Here is a 22397-nt window from a genome sequence, read left to right as displayed (position 1 = left end):
GAGTGACCAATTTGAGCGTTGACAAGAGGTAGTATCCGACCAAAACTACTCGGTAAGTGAATAGCCGCCCAAGCCAATTGGACGCGGTTGCGAACACACATGTAAACAAGCTTGGGACAAATACTAAAGGTTTATTTAGTACTTTGGTATGGTAGTTACTATATTTTTGCTGAATGGCTAAATGTTGCAAGAACGATTCAGCTCTCGGTTTGGGAGGTGTTCAGTACAGTAGGTATCAGACAAAGGATAGTATGCTCCAGCTTCAAATCCATCATTATCAAACATTATTGCTAGTTTGACCTTTCTGGATACGAATATATTCCAGTACTTGCAAGGCATTTTTACTGCGCTGTGTAAGGCCCATTGGTTTCTTGTTTTATGTATAGCTTTTTAATAAAACACGAAGATATCCCGACAAGACCAGAGCCTGTTTTATACAAAGGGAGGAATGCTGGTAGCTTTTTTTGTGATTCGGTACTCATTGTGATACCAGCTGTTTTCCTCATCCTTTTTTTCTATCCATTTTCAAGGGACTATTCATTGTTTCTTTAGCTTGCATTTAGGGCCTTCAATTGTGCGCGTTTGTTTTGAACGCCCAAAGCGGAAAATAATGTAAATTGAGGAAATAAACGTTCTCATCGCAGCTTAACGAAAGGTAAGCAAGTTAGGATATTGGACTAGACTGTTGATGTTGAGCGCATTGTACCTTTGTTGTCCAGAGACCAGTTTTATGTAAAATGCTAAGACCAGATGAAGCGAAGAATGAAGAACTGGATCACAAGTCATCGCTTTCACCCCTGTCTATTACATCTTACAAAACGAGAGATGAGACTGGAAAATTGGTAAAGCATCTCTATCACAAGGGAATGTACTATCTGTGTTTTAGCTATGGGTTATATGCGGGAACATCCAACGAAGTGAATAGGAAAATTGAGTTTTCCCTAGACGGACCTTTCATTGTGAACTATACCATTATACAGAAATTCAAAACGTCTTCAAAGGTGGACGCAATTTCTTCCTGCCATCTGTTTATGTTTAACGACGGCTCCATTGAAGGCTTTAAATTCAAAAACAGCAATTTTGTGAAAGTCTATGGGTCTAATGTGGTTCCGAAACTAGATGCCACCTCTTCTCCTATCTCCAACTGGCTAAATGCCTCTCTAGATGGTTTGCTATACACTTGTAATAATAACATGTCATATGGTAGTACTTCCTGTAAGCCAAGTTTCAAAATCCATTCCTTTGACTTTGGGAACAAGTTAGTGGAAATGTTTTATGCAGCCGATGGAGAGATTATTTCGTTCGATTTTATCAGCAGAGAACGATTGATTCACAGTAAAAAATACCCAGGGAAGCCGGATGTCTCTTTTATTTGCTTGATTAAGAGTGAATACAGTGAAAATTTGATTTTAGAGGAATATGATTGTGTTAAGGATCACATTTCCCCCAAGGGCCTAAAGTCTAATTTCAGTGGGGGGCATCGCATTTACAACCTTTTACCGATATCCAATGGTGAGTTTTGTTACATGAAAATAATTTACGATCACACTGTCATAGTACTGACTAATACATATACCCAGATTATTAAACTAGGAAAAGAGGGGTTCGAAAGAACAGCCTTCTTAAACAATATAGGCCTTCCGAAAGAAGAGGGTTTTCAATTTCTAAAAGACTCATGCGATTTCATGTATGAAAAATCAGGGATCTCTTTAACCCTTTATGATACGCACGCCAATAAATATACTGCCAAAGTAGATCAAAGTCTACTAGAAAAACGAAAGGTGCAGAACGGTCTACAGTGGTTAAGAGAAAAGATATTCAAGCTTTCTAAACATGATCTATGCGACTCTGTGCTACAGCTCCCAGGAAAACAGTATATAACTCTCACAAGAATGAATGGAATACACTTCATATCAAACAACCACCGCGGCCCTAGAGCAGAGAAGGTGAAAGGGGGACCTACTTATAGGAACAAAGTTTATCTCGCATCTCAAATCGTTCGAAATAATGGAACAGATATAGACTCATTGCTTATGAGCGGAAGTTTTAACTCGAAAAGGGGGTTTTTAGAAAAGAAATCTCTGGTATACGATGAAAATATTTTCAAGCTATCTGCTTCCATTAAGCTGTCACTAGAGAACGTAACTGATTTTTGGATTACAGACTTAATGGCTGGAGATGAGAACCATTTCACGTATGAGTCAATGGGATCAATTTACAGAAATGGAGAGTTATTGATGGACGGATCATATAATTACGGCGTATTAGTTACAAGAACGGGGATGATTTTGGAAAACAATATGGATGGCTCTACCAGTGAAATTAAGCAAGTCGGCGATCTACAATTTGACAGCAACATTTCGAATATGTTTTGCTATTCTATCGAAAACTCTACAGTCAGAATTTCAACACTTCAACCCCAATCTAGTTCTCTACATAAAGTAAAGGACGTCTTCATTGAGGGTGTTGATTCGAAAAACAGCATCATAAGTTCTTGCTGGGATGGAGATGACATATTTTATTTGGCCGTATACTCTGAAGGTAAAATTTTCATATGGGATACAAGCCAAAATAAACTTTTATCTTCTCGACTAGATTATTCCTTTATAGTCTTTGACATATTGGTAAAAGGATCTCAGTTTGATAGTAACGCCAAAAATGAATCTAATTTTGTCATCGCATCATCATACGTTGGTTGTGTGAGAGTCTACAAATCAAATTCGAATTTCCTAGAAGTAGCATTAGAAATATATTCCTCTCATAGCCAAAAGTTGGAAATATTAGATACGCCCTCCGATTCACCATTGGTTTTTCTTTATAACGAAAAAGAAACAATTATGCTAAATTTGGATAGCTTGACTTACGGATTCATACAATTGGGCGTGATTCCAAGAAAAATGAGAATACATCCAAAAAAACCGTATTTCTCTCTTTGCGTTTTGGACATTGAATCTCAAATAAATGTGTTTGATTTTGCTGCGACGTTTGATCATGGAAACTTTACTAAGCACATGATTTCATTGAAACCGCAAGTGAAGAATTATATGTACCATCTTTCTAGTGTTCCCTTACATCTATGCACCATGCCAGATAATGCCAATCAGGCTGTGGTATGTATACTTGACACTAATAGCGGGCAGTATGAGCTAATGCTATTCGATTACCTTTTAATGAAACCAATATCTACGTTTAGTCTTCCCAAAGCGAAGTATTCGCATGCAATTTTGAAGCCGTTTTGGTCGGAAGATAATTCAATCTACTCATCGCTTAGATATTTTTACGGCAATAAATTTATCGTGTGTTTAGGCACTGATGATAAACGTACGAAATTTTGGTTATTTGAAATCAGAAACAGCGTAATTGTCCAGCTATATGCGGATTGCCTGGAAGATCGTATATGCTCTGTCTGCGTTTACTACGAAGGTAGTGTTGTTTTATTTTCAGGCGATAGTGGCATAGCAACGTACAAGATACAGATGCTAAAAGAAACTTCTGAAGTACTCGAAGCTCGTTCTTTCCCAATACTTGAGTCGATTGAATCTACGGGATTTCTAGCATATATGACTGGCGATGATTTGATCCAACTGAATACTATAAAAGGCTTCATAAAAACCAATCTTTCGATCAGCGAAGCTATAGAATATCCGTCAGAGTATTCAGAGACCGTTTGCATGAACTTTATAGATTTTTCAGACATTACGCATGTGGCGACGAAAAGGATCTCCAGGAAGTCAGTGGAGCCTGATAATGATTATTCCGAAAATGGAAAACACTCCTCATTAAGCCGATTTTCAGGTCTTTCTCAAACCGAAAGGGTGTATTCTGGCATATCCTATGTCGCTACTATTGATTCTGATAACACACTTGCAATTTATGACGATTCTAACAAATCATTGGTTAATGAAGACAGGTTAATTATGCCCTATCTTAAAATCCAATTACCTGATACAATAATCTCGTTGGCACCCATTCCGGACGGATTCCAAAACCTCCAAATATGTTCAGGCTTGGACAATGAAAGATTAGAGGRAGTCTTACCTCTTTTTATGATTTGCGGTACAAAGGGTCAAATTTATATTGTATCGGAATTATTTAATGAATCATGGATGAGGTCGTTGCGTCATTACAAGAAAATCAAGCTCAATGATGAAAGAAAAGCCCTAGATTCAGAAACCAACATGCGAAATGTTAGTGGACAATACGCTGTGAGTACTGGACCTGGGATAAATAGCAGTGGGTTTGAAGGGCTAGGGAGGAACTTGAAGAGAAGACGTGTTAATTATTTACCATTCAAGACTATAGATTTTTTTGATCCTGCAATACTAAGAAAGGTGACCAAAAAACGCCTTTAATGAAGAATATATACGGACCTGACCAAACGCTTGATATGCACGGGAAGGAATGGACAGCAGCTGTCTTGTACTCATTAAAATGGAATAGACGAGGCTAAGTATTGAAACAAGTTGTACTAATGTAAAAAGCAAAAACTTTTCTTTTATCGTATTTAGATAGTACAGAAAATAATGTAGATAGATAAATAACTAATCTATTTAAATTAACAAGGTTTCAATCTTGTCCTTAACGGCGTAGATTTGGGTCTTGATAGCAGAAGCATCGTTAGTGGTAATAGAAGCAGCAATAACTGGTCTAGAAACACCACAAGCTCTACCTAAAGCGACTCTAGATGGGACAAAGACGTATGGAACGTTTTTATCTTCACATAGTAATGGCAAATGCAATAAGATTTCAATAGGTTCACAGTCAGCAGCCATGATGATGAATTCAGAGATACCACGGTTTAAAGTCTTGGTAGCTTCGTTGGCACCCTTCTTCAATTGTCTCAAATTGGCAGCTTGTTGGACAACATCCAAGATTTGTTGGGTTAATGCAGCATCAGCTAATGGGAAAGCCTTTGGGTTTGGAGCGGACATCTTATAGTAATATAGGTGTTAATGATATGAAATCTAGTTTATTCAAGTTCCTTGCAATAATCAGTATGGTGCTGGTATAGAAAGCTCGCTCGAATGACGATTTTAAAACAGAATTAAAAATGGAAAGCTAAAGTGTCTTTGAATCACCACTAATAACAAAATCACAGCTTTAAAGTGAAAAATTTTCTAACTCATCTCATTCTCACATCGAAAAAAAAAATTTTTGAGAAAAAAGGAAAGAAAAAAAAAAAAAAAAAAAAGAAAAGAAAAGAAAGCAAAGAAAAAAATTTTCATGAATTCATTGTGTCACCCGGATAAGCAGCTGATAAGAAAAAGAAACGACGCAATGGTATACTTAACAATAGCAATTGATAAGGCCAAGCTAGTAAGAAAGATGAGAGCTATGCATGCCCATTGTCCTCATCATGTAGCTTGAAAACGCACAGAGTGCTGTTTGTTGCTCCTTGATATTCAAATTTTCTAATTTATACACATTAAAAATTAAGATATACATATTTAGCGTGTAATACTCTTTTAAACAATAATAATGGTAAAAACAAAAAGGAAGCTTGAAAATGAGGTAGTAAGGATGTGAAGTAGAAATAGGGGCTAAAAGCAAAGGAGAAAGTAAAAAAAAATGATACTATTCATAGTTTTTCAAATAAAGGCTTTACTTCTATTCTCAATTTCTACTTTAGTGATTCAGAAGCTGCCTTAACAAACAACGTCTTGAGTAGCTCTGGAGTTCAACAACAAAGCAACAATCAAACCGTACAAACCTAAAACTTCAGCAAAAATCAAAATCAAAATCATACCGACGAACAATCTTGGTTGTTGAGAGGAACCTCTAACACCTGCATCACCGACGATACCAATAGCGAAACCTGCAGCTAGACCACTCAAACCGACAGATAAACCGGCACCCAATTGGATGAAACCAGTGTACAAAGCTTGCTTTTGGCCCAATGAATAACAGACCAAGACGGAAACAACCAGCCCATAAATGGCAATGATACCAGCCATAATAACAGGAACAATGTTCTTGAAAAGCAAGTCTGGTCTCAACACACAAGTGGCACAGATACCAACACCAGATTTAGCAGTACCATAAGCAGCACCTAAGGAAGTGAAGATAATGGCAGAGGCACAACCAATGGCACCAAAGAAAGGGGCGTAGACAGGACACAATTCAGTCATTATATGTATGTATTTCTTTTGTTATTCTATTCGATTAGTCTTTTTGAGAAAGCAATAAACACGTTCTTTTTATTTCTTTAAAAACTTTTTCAAAAATAAGTAGTTAATCAGAAATGAATTTACTTGTACAACACTATCAAGGGTCAGTCAATCACTTAACCACTTTTTCTGAATTTTTTAAAATTGAGTTTCTTTTCCGGGTAATATACCTATATACGGTCACCTTTTTTTTTTAAGTAAACAAAGCCAAAAAGCTGCTGCTTCCACCACTTGGACAGATCTCGATTTCTGTCGTGTTTGCTACATTCACTGCTGGGATTGAGTCGTTTCGAGCAACAGTCACGAGAGTAAGTTTTATCAATTTGTTAAAGAAAAATTTGGGAAGAAAAAGAAAAAACAAATTAGCGCCGCTCGGTTTCGATCCGAGGACATCAGGGTTATGAGCCCTGCGCGCTTCCACTGCGCCACGGCGCTCAGCTAATTTGATATTTAGACACATTGATATTCACTATCAGCAGGCAGATAAATGAAAACTGCTTTCAGAATCGAAGTGAAAAGTGCAAAAACTATACTGTTTGCTGCATATTATAAACGCTTAAACTCCTGGAACCTTGTAGTCTTCCTTATTTCTATACATTTTCCATTTTGTGGTCATGCCTCCCATTGAAACTATTCAGAACCAGAACGCTCCGGATCAGTAGTAAATAAACGGTAAATATCATAGTGAACGGCCTTTGGATATACCATAAACTTGGGAAGCCAAACTAGTAGCCCAAATTTGCCTACACATTAATTGGAAGACGTGGGCTTTATTTTATCGACAATTTTTCGCTGTGCTGCTTGCCAGTTTGCATCAGACAGTACAGCGCACAGTTGGTGGTATGGTTGCTTTCAATTGTGTACCGTTCTAGTAATGGTTTTCTTTAGGACATGACTCTTTGCAGCCTTTTTTGTTTCAGTAACGGAAATGAAAAAGTTTATTCCCGCCATTGTCCGATGACTGGAATATTTCAAAAATAACCAAAGATTGTGATAGTACCCATATTTACTTGATTATGGATCAGAAATAGCTAGTTGCTCAAGATCGGAAGGGCTCATAGGGGTTTATATTCTACCGATAAGACAAAGTTCCTAATTTTATTTGTCTTTTATATCCAGTGAACTATCACGACGAAAATGCCTCGGCTCTTGGCAACACAATCTCATGTAGTGCACGGCTACGTGGGAAACAAAGCTGCTACGTTTCCTTTGCAATGTCTAGGTTGGGATGTAGACTGTTGCAATAGTGTCCAGTTTTCCAATCATACCGGATATGGTTTAGACAAAGTATTTGGAACTATAACAGATGAAACTGATCTAAAGCAACTCTTATCAGGCCTATTCGATAATTTTCCTCGAGACTACCAAGCTTTACTTTCGGGTTACTTGCCCAATAAAAATTCGGTTCGATGTATGGGGACGTATTATGCTAAGTTCAAGGAAGAAAATCCTGAAATAATATGGCTTATGGATCCTGTGATGGGAGATGAAGGACAATTATATGTTAGTGAAGATGTTATACCAGAATACCGGAAAATAGCGTTGTCTCCCAAACAGCTGGTCGATATAATAACTCCAAATCAATTTGAGTTGGAAATATTATATGGAGAAGAAATTAAGACCAAAGAACATTTGAAAAAGGCATTAGAAAAGCTACATCGTACGATTCCAGTGATAATTGTTACATCTTGTGACTGTAAGATGTTTGATGATCAAGATTTTATCTATTGTGTGGCTTCTATGAAAGGCAAGACACCTGTTGTTTATAGAGTGCCGTTCATTGATTCGTATTTTACTGGGGTCGGTGATTTGTTCTCTGCTTTGCTATTAGACCGAGTCTATAAAATCTTGTCAAACCCAACAACAACTTTAGAATTTGAAGATCAGGTTAATAATGTGCTAAATGTTATTCAAAAAGTATTGAATGTCACTCGAAGTTATACTTCAGGGAAAATCAATGCTAAAATGGGCTCCGCTCTGGAAATGAAAGAAATGGAATTGCGAATTATTGAATCAAGAGATATATACGAAACTATCAACATCAATGAAAAGGATTATGTTTATACCAGACTGTGACACAAGCTTTATATAGTCATAGTCTTCAAGAGAACCAAAAAAGGTGAAAAAGGAAAAGAAAAAAGAAAGAAACGCCGAACACTTGTATAATGGTAAATAAGTCCTACATGTTCAAATGCATAGATTTCTTAATACATGATTGCCGTTTGTTTGATGTAGTGGATTAGTTGAGGATATGTTCTTTTTTTTGTAAATAAAGTGCCATATAATACTAGGTACATAGAGCAACAAGCGTATGTATAGTTAGCGTTGTGTTTCGAAATCAAGCAGTATTAGCGAGGCATGAATAAGAGCTGTTCATGTTATTTCTCGGGGTTCCCATTCTTAGTTTCAGATTGAGAATTTCCATTATTCTTGTAGAGCTGTTCAAAGAGTTTTAACGATGACGTTTGTAATTTATCAATTTTGCTTGTTAAGTCCTCGCCATTAACTTCATCGCCAGCTTGCACTCGGGATATTAATTCCCTTAATGACGAAATCTGGTCTTTGAGGATTTGAGAGTCGGTTTTATCCAATCTCTCTTCAAATTCCTTCAAGGAATTCTCGGTGTCATTGGCTAATTGATCAGCTTTATTGGCGGTTTCGATAGCTTTTCTTCTAACTGCATCTTGGCCTTTATATTTTTCGGCCTCGTTAACCATTTGTTCAATTTCAACTTCAGAAAGTCCTGAAGCTCCAGCAACAGTAATAGAAGAGTCTTTGTTACTGGCATGATCTTTTGCTGAAACGTTGATTATTCCATTGGCATCAATATCAAAAGTGACTTCAATTTGGGGAACACCTTTTGGTGCTGGGGGAATACCTTGGAGAGAAAAATTCCCGATTAATTTATTATCATTGACCAACTCCCTCTCGCCTTGGAAAACTTTAACTTCGACTGCTGTTTGACCTGCTGCGGCAGTGGAAAAAATTTGGGATTTTTTGGTGGGAATCGTGGAATTTCTTGGAATTAATCTAGTGAAAACACCTCCTAGGGTTTCAATTCCTAACGATAAAGGAGTAACGTCCAGTAACAAAACGTCAGTAATTTCACCAGACAAGACGGCACCTTGGATAGCAGCGCCCAGTGCTACCGCTTCATCAGGGTTAATGGCTTTGGAAGCATCCTTGCCGAATAACTTTTTCACAGTTTCTACAACCTTAGGCATTCTTGACATACCGCCGACTAGTAAAACATCAGATATATCGGAAGACGTGAGCTTTGCGTCTTTCAAAGCTTTTTTGACCGGATCAATCGTTCTGTTTATTAAGGGAGCGGTTAAACTTTCAAGTTGGGCCCTAGAAAAAGACATGTTGATATGCTTCGGACCTGTGGCATCGGCGGTAATGAAAGGCAAGTTAATTTCGGTAGAAACAGTCGACGATAACTCGATCTTGGCCTTTTCAGCAGCTTCTCTTATCCTTTGAATGGCCATACGGTCATTCTCTAAATCGATACCGGTTTCAGCCTTAAAACGAGAAACGATTTCTCTCAACAAATAGATATCGAAATCTTCACCACCCAAATGAGTGTCACCATTAGTAGACTTGACTTCAAAAACTCCGTTATCGATGTCCAAGATGGAGATGTCAAAAGTACCTCCACCTAAGTCAAAAACCGCAACGACTTTTGACTCGGATTTATCCAATCCATAAGCTAAGGCGGCAGCTGTGGGTTCATTAACAACTCGCAATACGTTCAGCCCTATAATTTGCCCTGCATCTTTGGTTGCCTGCCTTTGAGCATCGTTAAAGTAAGCAGGAACAGTAACAACGGCATTTTTCACGCTTTTACCCAAATAAGCGTCAGCCGTTTCCTTCATTTTACTCAGGACAAAACCACCTATTTGTGCTGGGGAATATGTTTGGCCTCTTGCTTTTACCCAGGCATCCCCATTAGAATGCTTTACAATCTTGAAGGGAACCTGTTTAATGTCCCTTTGAACTTCAGCATCTTCAAAACGGCGACCGATTAAACGCTTAGTAGCAAACAAAGTGTTTTCTGGGTTTATAACGGATTGACGTTTTGCTGGAGTACCAACTAAACGTTCACCATCCTTAGTGAAAGCCACTACAGATGGGGTAGTTCTTGAGCCTTCCGCGTTTTCAATGATCTTTGGAGCTTTACCTTCCATAATAGCCACCGCAGAATTAGTGGTACCTAAATCAATACCAATAACTCCTCCTTGAACCTTTGTTGACTGTAAACGAGTTATAGTATAAAGTGGATTACGTGCCCGTTGGGTACGCTTAGCTATTAACATGTTGGTTGAACTTGAACTTGTCTAAGAGCACCTACAGGAATGATTTAAAATAATGCTTAATTATGGAAATTAAAGAGTTATCCTGTTATGAACGAACTTCGACTAATGTTAGTCTTTTGCCAAAGTAATCATTATTGGGAATTAGTAGTTGTTTTTTTTGATGCCACACATCCGACCCTTTAAAGGGTACTTTTACCTAGCTAAACATTTCCCTTCCAAACACCAAACTTGAAGTTTTCAATATCACTCCATATATTACATTGATCGGAGCTTTTACTTTTGCAAATTTTTGTTGATACCTGAGAGGCGAGTTAGTGATCCCACTTATATGAACTTGTGACCGTCTTGTTTACTCAAATAATTTCAAACATCTCTGGTTCTAAGCTACCACAATGCAATTAATCGGGACTGTTGGATGATAACTTCGATTATAAAAAGGTTCCAAAAGGCTGGATCCATAGCCAATCATGTTAATCTGTTTTTCCCATTTCGTTGTTTGCAAGTCATTTATTTGTTTATTCTTAAGCAGGTGAATGAGTAACTTTGGAGAATTTATTTTAGGTTTCATCAAGAAAGAAAAACAAAATAATAAAAACAAAATATAAACTTAAAAATAGGTTTTTTCTTGTTCTTTTCAAAGGTCGATTTTTTGAATAACACATATAACACATATTTTTTATAACAATATATTTATAAGCTTAACAATGTTTACCCAATGAAAAAAAGATCTATATGAATGGGTACTATAGATATGTAAAAATAAAAAGTCGTACTGCACAAAAAGCTTTATCATTTGGAAGCAATCTTGACCTTTTGAATAGAAATGTCAGATGGCTTGTCATCCATAAAGAAGAATTTGAAGACTTGTTCAGCACCCCAACTACCAAAGAAATCAAGTAGCAGTGTCAAGGTCAATTTTATCTTAAAGTCGTCGCTCATTGGCACAAACTTCATAGCCTCGTTCAGCTCAGGGAAAAACTCTGTTGCACTTGCAAGTGCCAAACCTGTCACACCTATTAAACCGTAATACATACCCTTGTTACTTCTAATGTTTTCTCTAAATGGTTCACCTTGATAGTTAACAGCAAATGTAGAGACTTGTTGCACCAATTGAATAATGAAAATACCTGTGTTTAATAGAGATGGAGCAAACTGCTTTTCGAGATCAACTTGTGGCTCTCTAGGTTCCAATTTGTAGATTTCCGTTGTGATGTAAACCAAAGTAGCAATGTGAATAGCAAATTGAGATAAAATGGATCCCATGATATAAACATTGAAAATTCCAGCTTGAGGTCTTTGCTTTGATAATTTTTGTAAAGGCTTACCACGGGAAATACTCAAGAAACAGACTGACAACAATAAACCAGAAACAGTAGCTTGACCATCACCGAACTTGACACCAGCCATATAAATGATAGACAAGGAATAGGCACTAATTAGACAATTCAAAGCTAAGATTTTGTACATTTGAATGGTATTGACTAAAGCACAACGACCTTGACGTATAATATTGGTAACAGCAGAAACATTAGCAAGTTTAGAGGTAAATGGAGCAGCACAAGATGCATCACCTAACTTTAGAGCTGGAGCCTCATCACCTTGAGCATCACCGGCAGAATCCAATAACATAGAAGCCAAATCGGTTGGCTTCTTCTCGGTTAATCCGTTTGGTTTGATAACTTCAACGGGTTTAGCATTCGCTTCTTCAACTAGTTTTCTCATTTCTGGAGTAATAATAGTACCTTTACTTTCTAAAGTTTTCAAATAATGAGGATTCTTTGGACCAGGAGGGAATAAGTGGGCAATAAGTTCAGGAACAGGTGGCTGTGGTTGGTTCCATCTAGCCATGAATTCAGTTTGTTTGATGTACATCATTTTCATAGTTTCCATTCTACGTTGTTCACCCAACTTATTCAAGCCTTCTTCAGTACCGTTTAACAATGCAATACCAACGTGAGCTTGTTTCAAGGCACCAACATCGTTAGTACCATCACCACACATAAGGGTTTGATATCCCATATCCTTAAGTGTATTCAACAAGAATTCCTTTTGAGATGGTGATACACGTGCATAGACCCAAGCGTGACGTAACAAGTCCCTTAATTGAGAGTGTCCGTMTAAGGCACTTAAAGCATAACCAGTAACAGCAATATCGTATCTATCAAATAATTGAGAATGATCAAAAGTATCCTTTGATGGATCAAATGGAATAGTGATCGTTTCTTCAACATCACGGAACAACAATTGGCCATCGTCTGATTTTCCAGCTCTATCCAAAATCAAAGTTTCACCAAAAACAATCCCAACTTCCTTAGCTACGTGAACTGCAGTCAGTGGGTTATCACCGGTAATCATAACAGAACGATGGGAAGATTCATTCAACATTTTAATCGTTTCAATAGCGTCCTCTTTCAAGGGACAGTGGAAAATCAAGAACCCATTGAAAATTAAGTCTGATTCAACTTCATCACGGGTCAATTCTTCAATTTTAGGTTGAGATAGTTTTGGTAATTGTTTAGAAGCCAAAGCCAAAACTCTTGAACCAGAACGTGTAAAAGACTTGTAAATGTCATCGTAGTTCTTGGGAATGTTGGAAAGCCTTTCACGAATAGTTTCAGGTGCACCTTTAACAGCAGCGAACAGAGTGTCATTGTGAGAGGCAATAGAAGCTGATCTTTTCAAAGCAGAAGAAAATTGGAATCTACGGATGACATTCAACTTACCAGTACCTTCTCTGAAAGTGGTATTCTTTTTCTCAACAGCCCAACCGATAGCCTTCAAGGTAGCCTTTTCCATTGGATCACCAACAACATCACCATCATCTAGCTTAACTAGAGCATGAGCAGCGCCAATAACGAGGATTGTACTTTCTGGTGCTTCGGCTGCACTATATAAGTGACGAATATTTTCACCGTCTTCAGAAATACCAGCTAAACCTTCAAAAACAAGATCTTCGCCTGTCAAAGTACCAGTCTTGTCGAAACAACATACATCAATTCTACCAGCGAATGGGATTCTAAATGGTTCAGTACAATAGACATAAAATTTGGAAAGGGCAGCTAAGGAACTATTAACGGCCATGGTTAATTCCATTGGCAATTCAGGAGGAACAACAGATGTAATAATCAAAATACAGTCTAAAATCAATTTAGATTGAATTCTACCCATTTTTGTACCTTCAACCCAAACGTACCAGGAGGCAACAACAGCGAAAATTAACAAGAAGAGGATGAACATCAATGCTTCCTTATTGTCAACAGAAACACGTTCCGCAGAATAAATCATAACACGAACTAAAGAACCTTGAGATGTTTCAAACCCAGTTTTAGTGACAATTGCTAAAGCACCTCCATCAGGTGGTGGTGGAATATCGGATTTGTGTTCAGGAGGAGTAACTTGCAAGGCTTTTGTACCACCGTGTAGTACGGCAATCTTATCAACACCGTCCAATTGTAGACTGTCTTCACTAGGGCGCAATTTGATGGACTCCTTTAATAATGGAGTAGATTCACCTGAAAGCATTGCTTCATTGACAATACAAGAACCATCAACCAAGATCAGATCACATGGCATCGCGCTATCTTCAGCAGTTCTTGTTACAGAGACCAAATCCATAGGTAACAATTCATTACTTGGTAAGGCCACCCACTTTTTATTTCTAAACACGTTGATAGTGTATGGCTTGATACCCATAGTTCTGAATTCCTTCAACGCAGTCAATCTTTGGAATACTGCAGCAGCTTCCATGGAAATAATCATGAACAAATTGAACAAAGAGTAATACCAGAACTCATCTAATAACCATAATGCGACACAGAATACTTGGAAGACAAACAATGGTGCAACTGCATGTTCCTTAAACAATTCCATAAAAGTTGGAATAGGAATATCAAAACTGTTTTCACCATATAGTCTTCTCAAATGAGTCAAGTCGCCAGAGTGTCCCTTACTTTTTTGGAAATCACCAACCTTTGGAGATTCATCCACAAGAAACTTAGGTGATGAAAAGACTTGCTCATCTTCATGCCACAAGAATCTCTTCTTTTGGAATTGAAAAAAAGTTTGCAAAGACCCTGCTTCGGTGACCCTTTGGATTTCCACAATATCGTCAGAACCATTGTTTGGGGTAGTATAGACGATTATGTGAGTAGCTTCATTGACATTTTTAGTAGTACTGTAGTTGAAACTTGCCTTGATCTTGACATTCCAAGCAGGCATCAACATTACCAGGATATTCAAAGAGACCAGTGTCCCCAAATAAACAAAAGTCCACTCAGGTCCCTTGATGTAACGATCATATTGTTGAAAATATAGTTGAGCAAAGGTAGCGTATAATGGGAAAAACGGTAATACGTATGGCTTAAATGCTGATGACTTTGGCACCAACAGCCTCGAGTCCCTAACAATAGGACTGCTCACAAATGCTTTCTCCGTCATTTACCGCGTCCTTCTTTCCTGCAGACTTGATGTGTCGAAGAACATATAAAGCCAATAGCTCGCCAAAGCTCCACGTTATATGATGGAAGACATTGCCACTCGCTCCGCTGAGAACACGAAGAGGAAAAAGCAACGCGTAACGTACGGCGTGATAAGGTGCCGTAATGGGAAGGTAAAACAAGCCAATAACTGCAGATATACTGGCATCACCATCTCATCATCACTGGGAATGCCCGTAAAGAGTATATGTGGAGAATCAAGTACGGAAAGAAACAGGCGTTTTAATACATAAATTTTAATACATAAATAGAAATTAATGAACTCTAAATAATCGGGGAATGAATTGAAAATGTGGAGGATAAAGAAGAAAAAAAGTACAGATAGATAGAAACCTTCAGGTGGGTTCATACTCTCCAAACTTTATCATCAGCAACCATTAGGTTGTTTCTGTCGGACATGATCTTCAGTCCCGCTAAGTATTCCTGAGCGGAAAATTTCTCTTCCTCCGGTAGTTCTTCATTGATTCTTTCAAACAAAGAGGCCACAGGATATGATTCTTCTTCGAATATTTCTGTTTGCATCAAACGCGCAATTATACCCGAGATCAGGGATAGCCTACCAGTAGAGATAGTACCTGGTTCCACGTTTTCGAAAGATATCACCGACTGTTGTTGCTGTTGGTACTGTTGTTGCTCATCGTCCTGACCTGCAGAAGATACGTTAGGTAACCTTGGGGTACCCATTTCAGTAAGAGGCCCTGGGGCACCTTCATCTGATGTGTGGAGATGCTCTTTGCGCCTTGGAGATACTCTCAGCCCCAATTGGAGTCTTCTTTGTAATTCGGCTTCTTCATCTACGGGAAGTGGCGACATGATATCGTTATCGTCTCCGCTACCTTGTTCTTCGTCATCTTGGAAACGTAGTATTCTACGCGCTGATGATGGTGTAGCGTTGACGGACGGTGCCGCTGATCTTCTTGGGGTAGCTTTGATTGGTGACCCTGAATTACTTGCCGGCTGTCTGACTCTTTGTCTCTTTTTAGGCGATTTGTGTGGTGATCTCTTAGACAAGGCTTCTTCATACTCGCTTTCCTCTTGATCGATATCGTTACCAATATCTTCACCTAGTAGGGCAAATCTTAGCAAATTAGCAGCCACTTTGGCATCTGTCTTGTTGACAGTTTTGGACAATCTGACTTTAGCATGTGCTGTAGCTAATCTAATCAAAGTTTCTAAAGTTCTTGCAGTGATAGGTGATTTTTTGGTGTTCTCATCGTTTCTTAATTCAGTGTAATTTTTCACAATGACACTGACCGCCTCTTGTGTTAATTGTGGAATTACTCTTTCCTTGGCATATTGAACGTACTTTCTTAAGAATGGAATGGTGACTAGTTTAGGAATTTCGGTACCGTTATAATCACCCTTGTTTTTGGCTAATTTAGCACCCGCTTGCAATAGTGGGTTGAATTTTTCAAAAACATGGTCTTCCTCATCTTCCCCTTCATTTTCCCCACCAGTTCCGGAAGTGGAACGGTCTTCAGGATTGATATCGGCGTCATCGCCAACGGCTAATGATAAATTCAAACGTTCCCTCATTGGTTCACCTTCCAAGTAACCTGGGGGTAAGTATCTATGTGTTCTTAGAACGTGTTCACTAATGGACCTATCTCTGATTTCGTTAATATCGTCTGTGACAACAAACAATAAATCGAAACGAGACAAAAGCGAATCTGGCAGCGCAATATTTTGGTGAGGATCTCTATTGACGTCGTATTGACCAAATACAGGATTGGCTGCAGCAATGACACTACAACGAGCATTCAAAGTTGTATGGATACCTGCTTTGGCAATTGTCACGGTCTGTTGTTCCATAACTTCATGGATGGCGACTCTGTCTACATCGGTCATCTTGTCAAACTCATCGATACACACCACACCACGATCGGCCAAAACCATGGCACCGGCCTCCAATCTTCTTTCACCAGTTTCTCTATCAGTGGTCACTGCCGCGGTCAAACCCACACCGGAAGAACCTCTACCGGTGGTGGCAATAGCCAAAGATGCCGTATTCAGCACAAATCTCAACAGTTGTGATTTGGCGGTTGAGGGATCACCCACCATCAGGATATTGATGTCACCTCTCAAATGGGAACCGTTTTCCAAATTTTTCTCCACACCACCCATGAGCATCAATAGGATAGCCTTCTTAATATGATCGTGCCCATAAATGGAGGGTGCCAGGGACTGAGATAAAACATCAAAGATGTCTTTCTTTTTGGACAGTTTGTTAATGTTTCTGATGTCGAAATCTGTCAAAGTTTGCCTTGCGGCGACACCTGTAGATCTTGCATGCATGGGGTATACCGTGTTACCTAGGATCAGCGTCTTGAACCCGATCAGCGTGTTAGAGTTGGATTGGTTCATACCCCCAGCACCCAGCGACTTGAATACACCCACGACGTTGACTCTGTCACCGGGCTTGGTCTTGTCCACAAGATCGTCATCGAGAATGACATCTATGGATCTGGGGAGTTGACCTGCGGGCGCCATTTCGGGCATTTCCTGCACGGTGATACGCTGGTGATCTATAAAAGTACTGTACCCATATTCCGTGGTTAGTTTGTTGCCCTCTGGGTCTTCTGTTGGGTAGATGGCGGGTGTGGGGATACGCGTGGTGAGGGTCGTGGTGGCGTCCGTGTAGTCTCTGTAGTGGAATCTACCGGTCTTGGCCGCATAATGGACGGACCTGATAAGCTTTGGCCTGACCAGCGAGGTCTTAGTGACGATACCTTCGACAGAGACTAGTTTGTTCAAGTGTTGGGCCGTCATGGTACGCGGGGACAGGGCGTGCGCACCAAATGAACCCTTGAACGAAAGTCTCCAGGGATGGTGAGACGATACCGCAGAAGCATTTGCGTGTGGGACATCGTCCATGGAATCCGCCAGATCGGTGAGCGCCTTCTCAGCCGGTGGGATGAAGTACGCGGGTTCGGTCAGGATTCCAGACCAGAAGGACCTGTCGAACTCCCTCAGGTCGTCTAGCGAAATGGTAATTCTGTGAGGGAGTATGTTCAATGCAGTGGAGGACGCGGTTTTCTTCTCCTTCTCCAGGTCGTCACCGTCCTCATCGCCGGGCAGATCCTGTTCGCCAGCATCATCCTGGTCCTCGCTGTAGTTTGTCCCGTTGTTGTGGTTGTAGATCTGTACGGACCTCACAGAATCCCTGTACGAGGTGAAGGTGTCTAAAAACTCTTGGAATCTACGCACCCTGTCACCAAACACAGCATCTGGAGCGAAGAAAGTGGTAGCATCTCCGTTGAAACCCGTGGAGCTATCCATAGTTGTCGCGTATGTGTGTGTGTGTGAGTGTGTTGTAGTTCTTAGCGTATGCAATTGCACGAGAGCGCTTCTTCCCGGTACGTTTTGCCTCTTAATCAGAGAAGCAGTTCAAAAGAAACCAGAATGAGACGATTCTTGACCAATTTTTTCTCTTTCTTCCTGGTGCACGAGCTTTTACCCTTTTAGGAAAAGTAATTGTTATAAATTCTTACCGCCGCGACTCGAAGGGAAAAAAAGAAAAATAACGACAACTGCAGGATTTGAACCTGCGCGGGCAGAGCCCAAAAGATTTCTAATCTTTCGCCTTAACCACTCGGCCAAGTTGCCTTGTTATTATGAATAAACCAGAGTCAGAACCGACCCCAGTCAATAAGAATCGGCTCCTGTTTTCTTCGGTCCGGAACCCTCGGCTTTTACTTTTGCGATTTTTGCCACCGCCCCCCGCCCGGCTGCTTCTAGCGGCAAGGACGCACACATATGGAAATCATATCAGTCAGGCGTCTGCATGAAGTAGAGAAAGGAAGAATACGATTAAAAACAAAATATATTGTTGCTAAATATATAGATGATAAATAACAAAATAAATAGAAAATAAAAGAAAAGATTTATTTGTGAATGCTTTAGGAGAACGAAAAAAAAAAAGTTACAAAGAAAAAACCCCGGTTCAGCAGAGAGTGCATGATGTGATGGAAAGGGGTCGGAGTTTTCTTTCATCTGTCATTTTATGTGTCCCATTTCATGGCGGAGCGACTCTTAATCGGATCTAGCAGCTTCCTTGAAGGAGATGGCGGCTTCTTCACCCATGGCGGAGATGATAGTGACCATCAAGTCCTTACCTTCGTCGAAAGCGGCTTGCATGGTGTCACCCAATTCACCTTCTGGGGCCTTGACGTCATCCTTGGTGTCACCGTCCATGTTCATCAAAGACAAGAAACCGTCATCGATGTCCAACAATTGGTATTCGTTTCTCTTGACAACTGGAACTTCCATGTTGTGAGTAGATGGAGACAAATCTTCCAACTTCTTACCAGTGAAGATATCAATGGCGACCATGTGGACCTTTGCGTGACCGTGCTTACCGGTCTTGGAGGTGGACATGTCGACAATCTTACATGGTCTACCCTTGATGACAACGAAACCACTCTTTCTCAAAGCGGAACATTGCATTGGGTAGGTGGTGGAGGTACCGGCATCGGCGGTTTCAAAGGTGTGTTCTTCGTCAGACATTGTATGTGTGTGTGTGTGTATGTGTGTGTGGGAGAGTCTATGGATAATTGGCTATAGACCTAAACTAGACAAAAAATGAAAAAGAATAGTAGAAATATAAATGGGAAAGAAAAACCAGGAAATGAGGGATCCAATGGTAAGATATGGTAAAAACCATGTGCATTATATAATCGTGGAACACGACGATCACCGCGGCCAAAAGCCGATCGACGACGACGACGACGACGAAAATTTTTTATTCCCACAGTTCCTTCGCATTCGAAACTTTTTTTCGGGCGACGGCGTTTTGTTTGTGCTCCTGCGGCGGTTCCTGCGCTGAGTGCGGTGCAAGAGGGTCCGCGTCGTGTCGCACGGAGCCGATATATCGCTCCGACCACGTGCCGGGGTATGGGTTCAGACACTCCGCAGCTGAGGGGTGTGGGTGCTGCGTAGTTACCGGCTCTTGGCCCCTCGCAGCCTGGCTGCAGCGTTCTCTCTGTGCCATGGCGCCGCTTCTCCCGTTCTTGCTGTTCCCCTCAGAGGAACTAATAAAGAACAAAATGGCTCCAGAACGAGGCCAATAGCCAGGACTTATCGTAGCTTATACTGTTGAGCCGGATATATCTGCTCGTGCTCTTTTACAAGCCAAACCAAACGAGCCAAGCTGTGTTGCGCTGCAATAGCGGGCCTACCCATCTGACCCGGCCCGTGTTGTTGCTGACTCAGTGCCAGGTGGGGAGGAATCTTTGGTTCCTTCGTTCCTTCCTTCTTGTCGTTGTCGTTGTCGTTGTCTTGTTTCACTACATGTTCACGTTCACGTTCATGTTCATGTTCTAGTGGTTCGTGGTTCGTGGTTCGTGATTCGTGATTCGCGTGTTTCCTCTTACCCCCCTCCCCCCACCATTGTGTTCTTTTTTTGTTTTTCCTTTTTCCGCATTCTCTTGCCCGCCTCGTCTCATCGTGAAAAAGAGTTGTGGAAGATGGAATCATGAAAACATGAAAAAAAAATAAAACATAAATAAAAAAAACTATAAACAGTGTTTTAGTACGCCGAGATTCAGTTGACAGAGGGCAACAGGCAGCGCATTTAAACTATTCCTAAGGAGATACTACGCGACCGCTGGTGCAATTATCGCTATTTTATCTTTCCATCTCTCTCTCACTCTCTTTTCCGGCCTTTCTCCCTTTTCCTCATTTATTTATTTTTTTTGTTAGGCAGTCGACAAACAATCCTTGGAGCTTTTATGCAAGCACGCCCAGAATGAAGTACAGTAAAAGAAATCTCAGTTTTAACCCCACCACGATAAGCATCGCTGGAACGCTGCTTACCGTGTTCTTCCTCACGAGACTCGTGCTCTCGTTCTTCTCCATATCGCTATTCCAGCTGCTGTCCTTTCAGGGCATCTTTAAACCCTACGTGCCTGATTTTAAAAACACTCCCGGCGTGGAGTTCTACGACCTGCGAAATTACCAGGGCAACCAGGACGGCTGGCAGCAGGGCGACCGCATCCTGTTCTGTGTGCCGTTGAGAGACGCCTCGGAGCATCTGCCCATGTTCTTCGACCATCTTAACACCATGTCATATCCGCACAACCTGATTGATCTGTCCTTCCTAGTCAGCGACTCGTCCGACAACACCATGGGCGTGCTGCTGTCTAAACTGCAGATGGCCCAGTCGCAGCAAGACAAGACCAAGCGGTTCGGCAACATTGAGATCTACGAGAAGGACTTTGGCCAAATCATCGGCCAGTCCTTTTCTGACCGTCACGGGTTCGGCGCTCAGGGCCCCAGAAGGAAACTCATGGCCAGGGCTCGTAACTGGCTCGGGTCCGTGGCTCTGAAGCCATACCACTCCTGGGTCTACTGGAGAGACGTGGACGTCGAAACCATTCCCTCCACCATCATGGAAGACCTAATGCATCACGACAAGGACGTCATCGTCCCCAACGTTTGGAGACCACTTCCAGACTGGCTGGGGAACATCCAGCCTTACGATCTGAACTCTTGGAAGGAGTCCGAAGGTGGCCTCCAACTGGCCGACGCCCTCGACGAAGACGCCGTCATCGTGGAGGGGTACCCTGAGTACGCCACTTGGAGACCACATCTCGCCTACATGAGAGACCCAAACGGTAATCCTGAAGACGAAATGGAACTGGACGGTATCGGAGGTGTCTCTATCCTGGCAAAGGCCAAGGTCTTCAGAACAGGCTCGCACTTCCCGGCTTTCTCCTTCGAAAAGCACGCAGAGACAGAAGCATTCGGCAGATTGTCTCGCAGAATGAACTACAACGTTATCGGCCTGCCCCACTATGTAATCTGGCATATTTACGAGCCTTCCAGTGATGACTTAAAACACATGGCCTGGATGGCCGAAGAAGAGAAGCGGAAATTGGAAGAAGAGAGAATCCGCGAGTTCTACAACAAGATCTGGGACATTGGGTTCGAGGACGTCAGATATCAATGGACCGAAGAAAGAGACTCCATCTTGAAAAACATCGACTCTACCCTAAATAGCAAAGTTACCGTGGACTGGTCTGAAGAAGGCGATGGCTCGGAACTGGTGGACTCAAAGGGCGAATTCGTCTCTCCAAACAACCAGCAACAGCAACAGCAACAGCAACAACAGCAGCAAAAGAAACAACAAGACAACAACCCGCAGGGGAAACTTCTTGACGGCAACGATAAGAACAAGAAAATGCTCCCTAAAGAGGTTCCATTGGACTTCGACCCTGATAGAAACTAGGCCCGACTTTTTAGTGGCCTACACATTGTATACGCATTACTATAGTTATACATACATATACTAATAATAATATTTATCATTGTCATTTTTTTTTTTGAGTGAATTACTGTGCCATTGGTATTACCATCACTCTGTACGGCTCGGTGGCGAACTGGAAATTTTTTTTTTTCTTTCTCTCTTTCATTAT

General features: G+C 40.8%; 9 protein-coding genes and 2 non-coding genes across 11 annotated transcripts; 3 read left to right on the top strand and 8 right to left on the bottom strand.

Moving 5' to 3' along the window:
• Window positions 1-737: 737 nt before the first annotated feature.
• On the top strand, window positions 738-4352 carry DI49_1367 (uncharacterized protein; the record flags this gene model as incomplete). Its single annotated transcript, XM_018364566.1, has 1 exon — window positions 738-4352. One exon carries the CDS (start codon window positions 738-740, stop codon window positions 4350-4352), a length of 3615 nt encoding a protein of 1204 aa, XP_018222638.1.
• Window positions 4353-4550: 198 nt separating this feature from the next.
• SNU13 (RNA binding protein SNU13) lies at window positions 4551-4931 on the bottom strand (the record flags this gene model as incomplete). Its single annotated transcript, XM_018364565.1, has 1 exon — window positions 4551-4931. The coding sequence occupies one exon, from the start codon at window positions 4929-4931 to the stop codon at window positions 4551-4553; it is 381 nt and encodes a 126-aa protein (XP_018222637.1).
• Window positions 4932-5645: 714 nt separating this feature from the next.
• On the bottom strand, window positions 5646-6128 carry VMA3 (H(+)-transporting V0 sector ATPase subunit c; the record flags this gene model as incomplete). The annotated part of the gene is made up of 1 exon (XM_018364564.1): window positions 5646-6128. The coding sequence occupies one exon, from the start codon at window positions 6126-6128 to the stop codon at window positions 5646-5648; it is 483 nt and encodes a 160-aa protein (XP_018222636.1).
• A 402-nt stretch (window positions 6129-6530) lies between these two features.
• On the bottom strand, window positions 6531-6602 carry DI49_1364. The gene has a single exon. It is a non-coding gene; the product is annotated as a tRNA-Met (tRNA).
• Window positions 6603-7304: 702 nt separating this feature from the next.
• Window positions 7305-8243, top strand: BUD16 (putative pyridoxal kinase BUD16; the record flags this gene model as incomplete). The annotated part of the gene is made up of 1 exon (XM_018364563.1): window positions 7305-8243. The coding sequence occupies one exon, from the start codon at window positions 7305-7307 to the stop codon at window positions 8241-8243; it is 939 nt and encodes a 312-aa protein (XP_018222635.1).
• A 302-nt stretch (window positions 8244-8545) lies between these two features.
• On the bottom strand, window positions 8546-10486 carry ECM10 (Hsp70 family ATPase ECM10; the record flags this gene model as incomplete). The annotated part of the gene is made up of 1 exon (XM_018364562.1): window positions 8546-10486. The coding sequence occupies one exon, from the start codon at window positions 10484-10486 to the stop codon at window positions 8546-8548; it is 1941 nt and encodes a 646-aa protein (XP_018222634.1).
• A 789-nt stretch (window positions 10487-11275) lies between these two features.
• On the bottom strand, window positions 11276-14923 carry SPF1 (ion-transporting P-type ATPase SPF1; the record flags this gene model as incomplete). Its single annotated transcript, XM_018364561.1, has 1 exon — window positions 11276-14923. The coding sequence occupies one exon, from the start codon at window positions 14921-14923 to the stop codon at window positions 11276-11278; it is 3648 nt and encodes a 1215-aa protein (XP_018222633.1).
• A 404-nt stretch (window positions 14924-15327) lies between these two features.
• MCM3 (MCM DNA helicase complex subunit MCM3) lies at window positions 15328-18261 on the bottom strand (the record flags this gene model as incomplete). Its single annotated transcript, XM_018364560.1, has 1 exon — window positions 15328-18261. The coding sequence occupies one exon, from the start codon at window positions 18259-18261 to the stop codon at window positions 15328-15330; it is 2934 nt and encodes a 977-aa protein (XP_018222632.1).
• A 245-nt stretch (window positions 18262-18506) lies between these two features.
• On the bottom strand, window positions 18507-18588 carry DI49_1359. Its single transcript has one exon. It is a non-coding gene; the product is annotated as a tRNA-Ser (tRNA).
• A 426-nt stretch (window positions 18589-19014) lies between these two features.
• On the bottom strand, window positions 19015-19488 carry HYP2 (translation elongation factor eIF-5A; the record flags this gene model as incomplete). Its single annotated transcript, XM_018364559.1, has 1 exon — window positions 19015-19488. The coding sequence occupies one exon, from the start codon at window positions 19486-19488 to the stop codon at window positions 19015-19017; it is 474 nt and encodes a 157-aa protein (XP_018222631.1).
• A 1240-nt stretch (window positions 19489-20728) lies between these two features.
• Window positions 20729-22210, top strand: ANP1 (Anp1p; the record flags this gene model as incomplete). The annotated part of the gene is made up of 1 exon (XM_018364558.1): window positions 20729-22210. One exon carries the CDS (start codon window positions 20729-20731, stop codon window positions 22208-22210), a length of 1482 nt encoding a protein of 493 aa, XP_018222630.1.
• Window positions 22211-22397: the final 187 nt, after the last annotated feature.

The sequence above is a fragment of the Saccharomyces eubayanus genome, chromosome V (genome assembly GCF_001298625.1).
Source record: "Saccharomyces eubayanus strain FM1318 chromosome V, whole genome shotgun sequence".
NCBI lineage: Eukaryota > Fungi > Ascomycota > Saccharomycetes > Saccharomycetales > Saccharomycetaceae > Saccharomyces > Saccharomyces eubayanus.
This window is presented reverse-complemented; position numbering and strand designations above follow the sequence as displayed.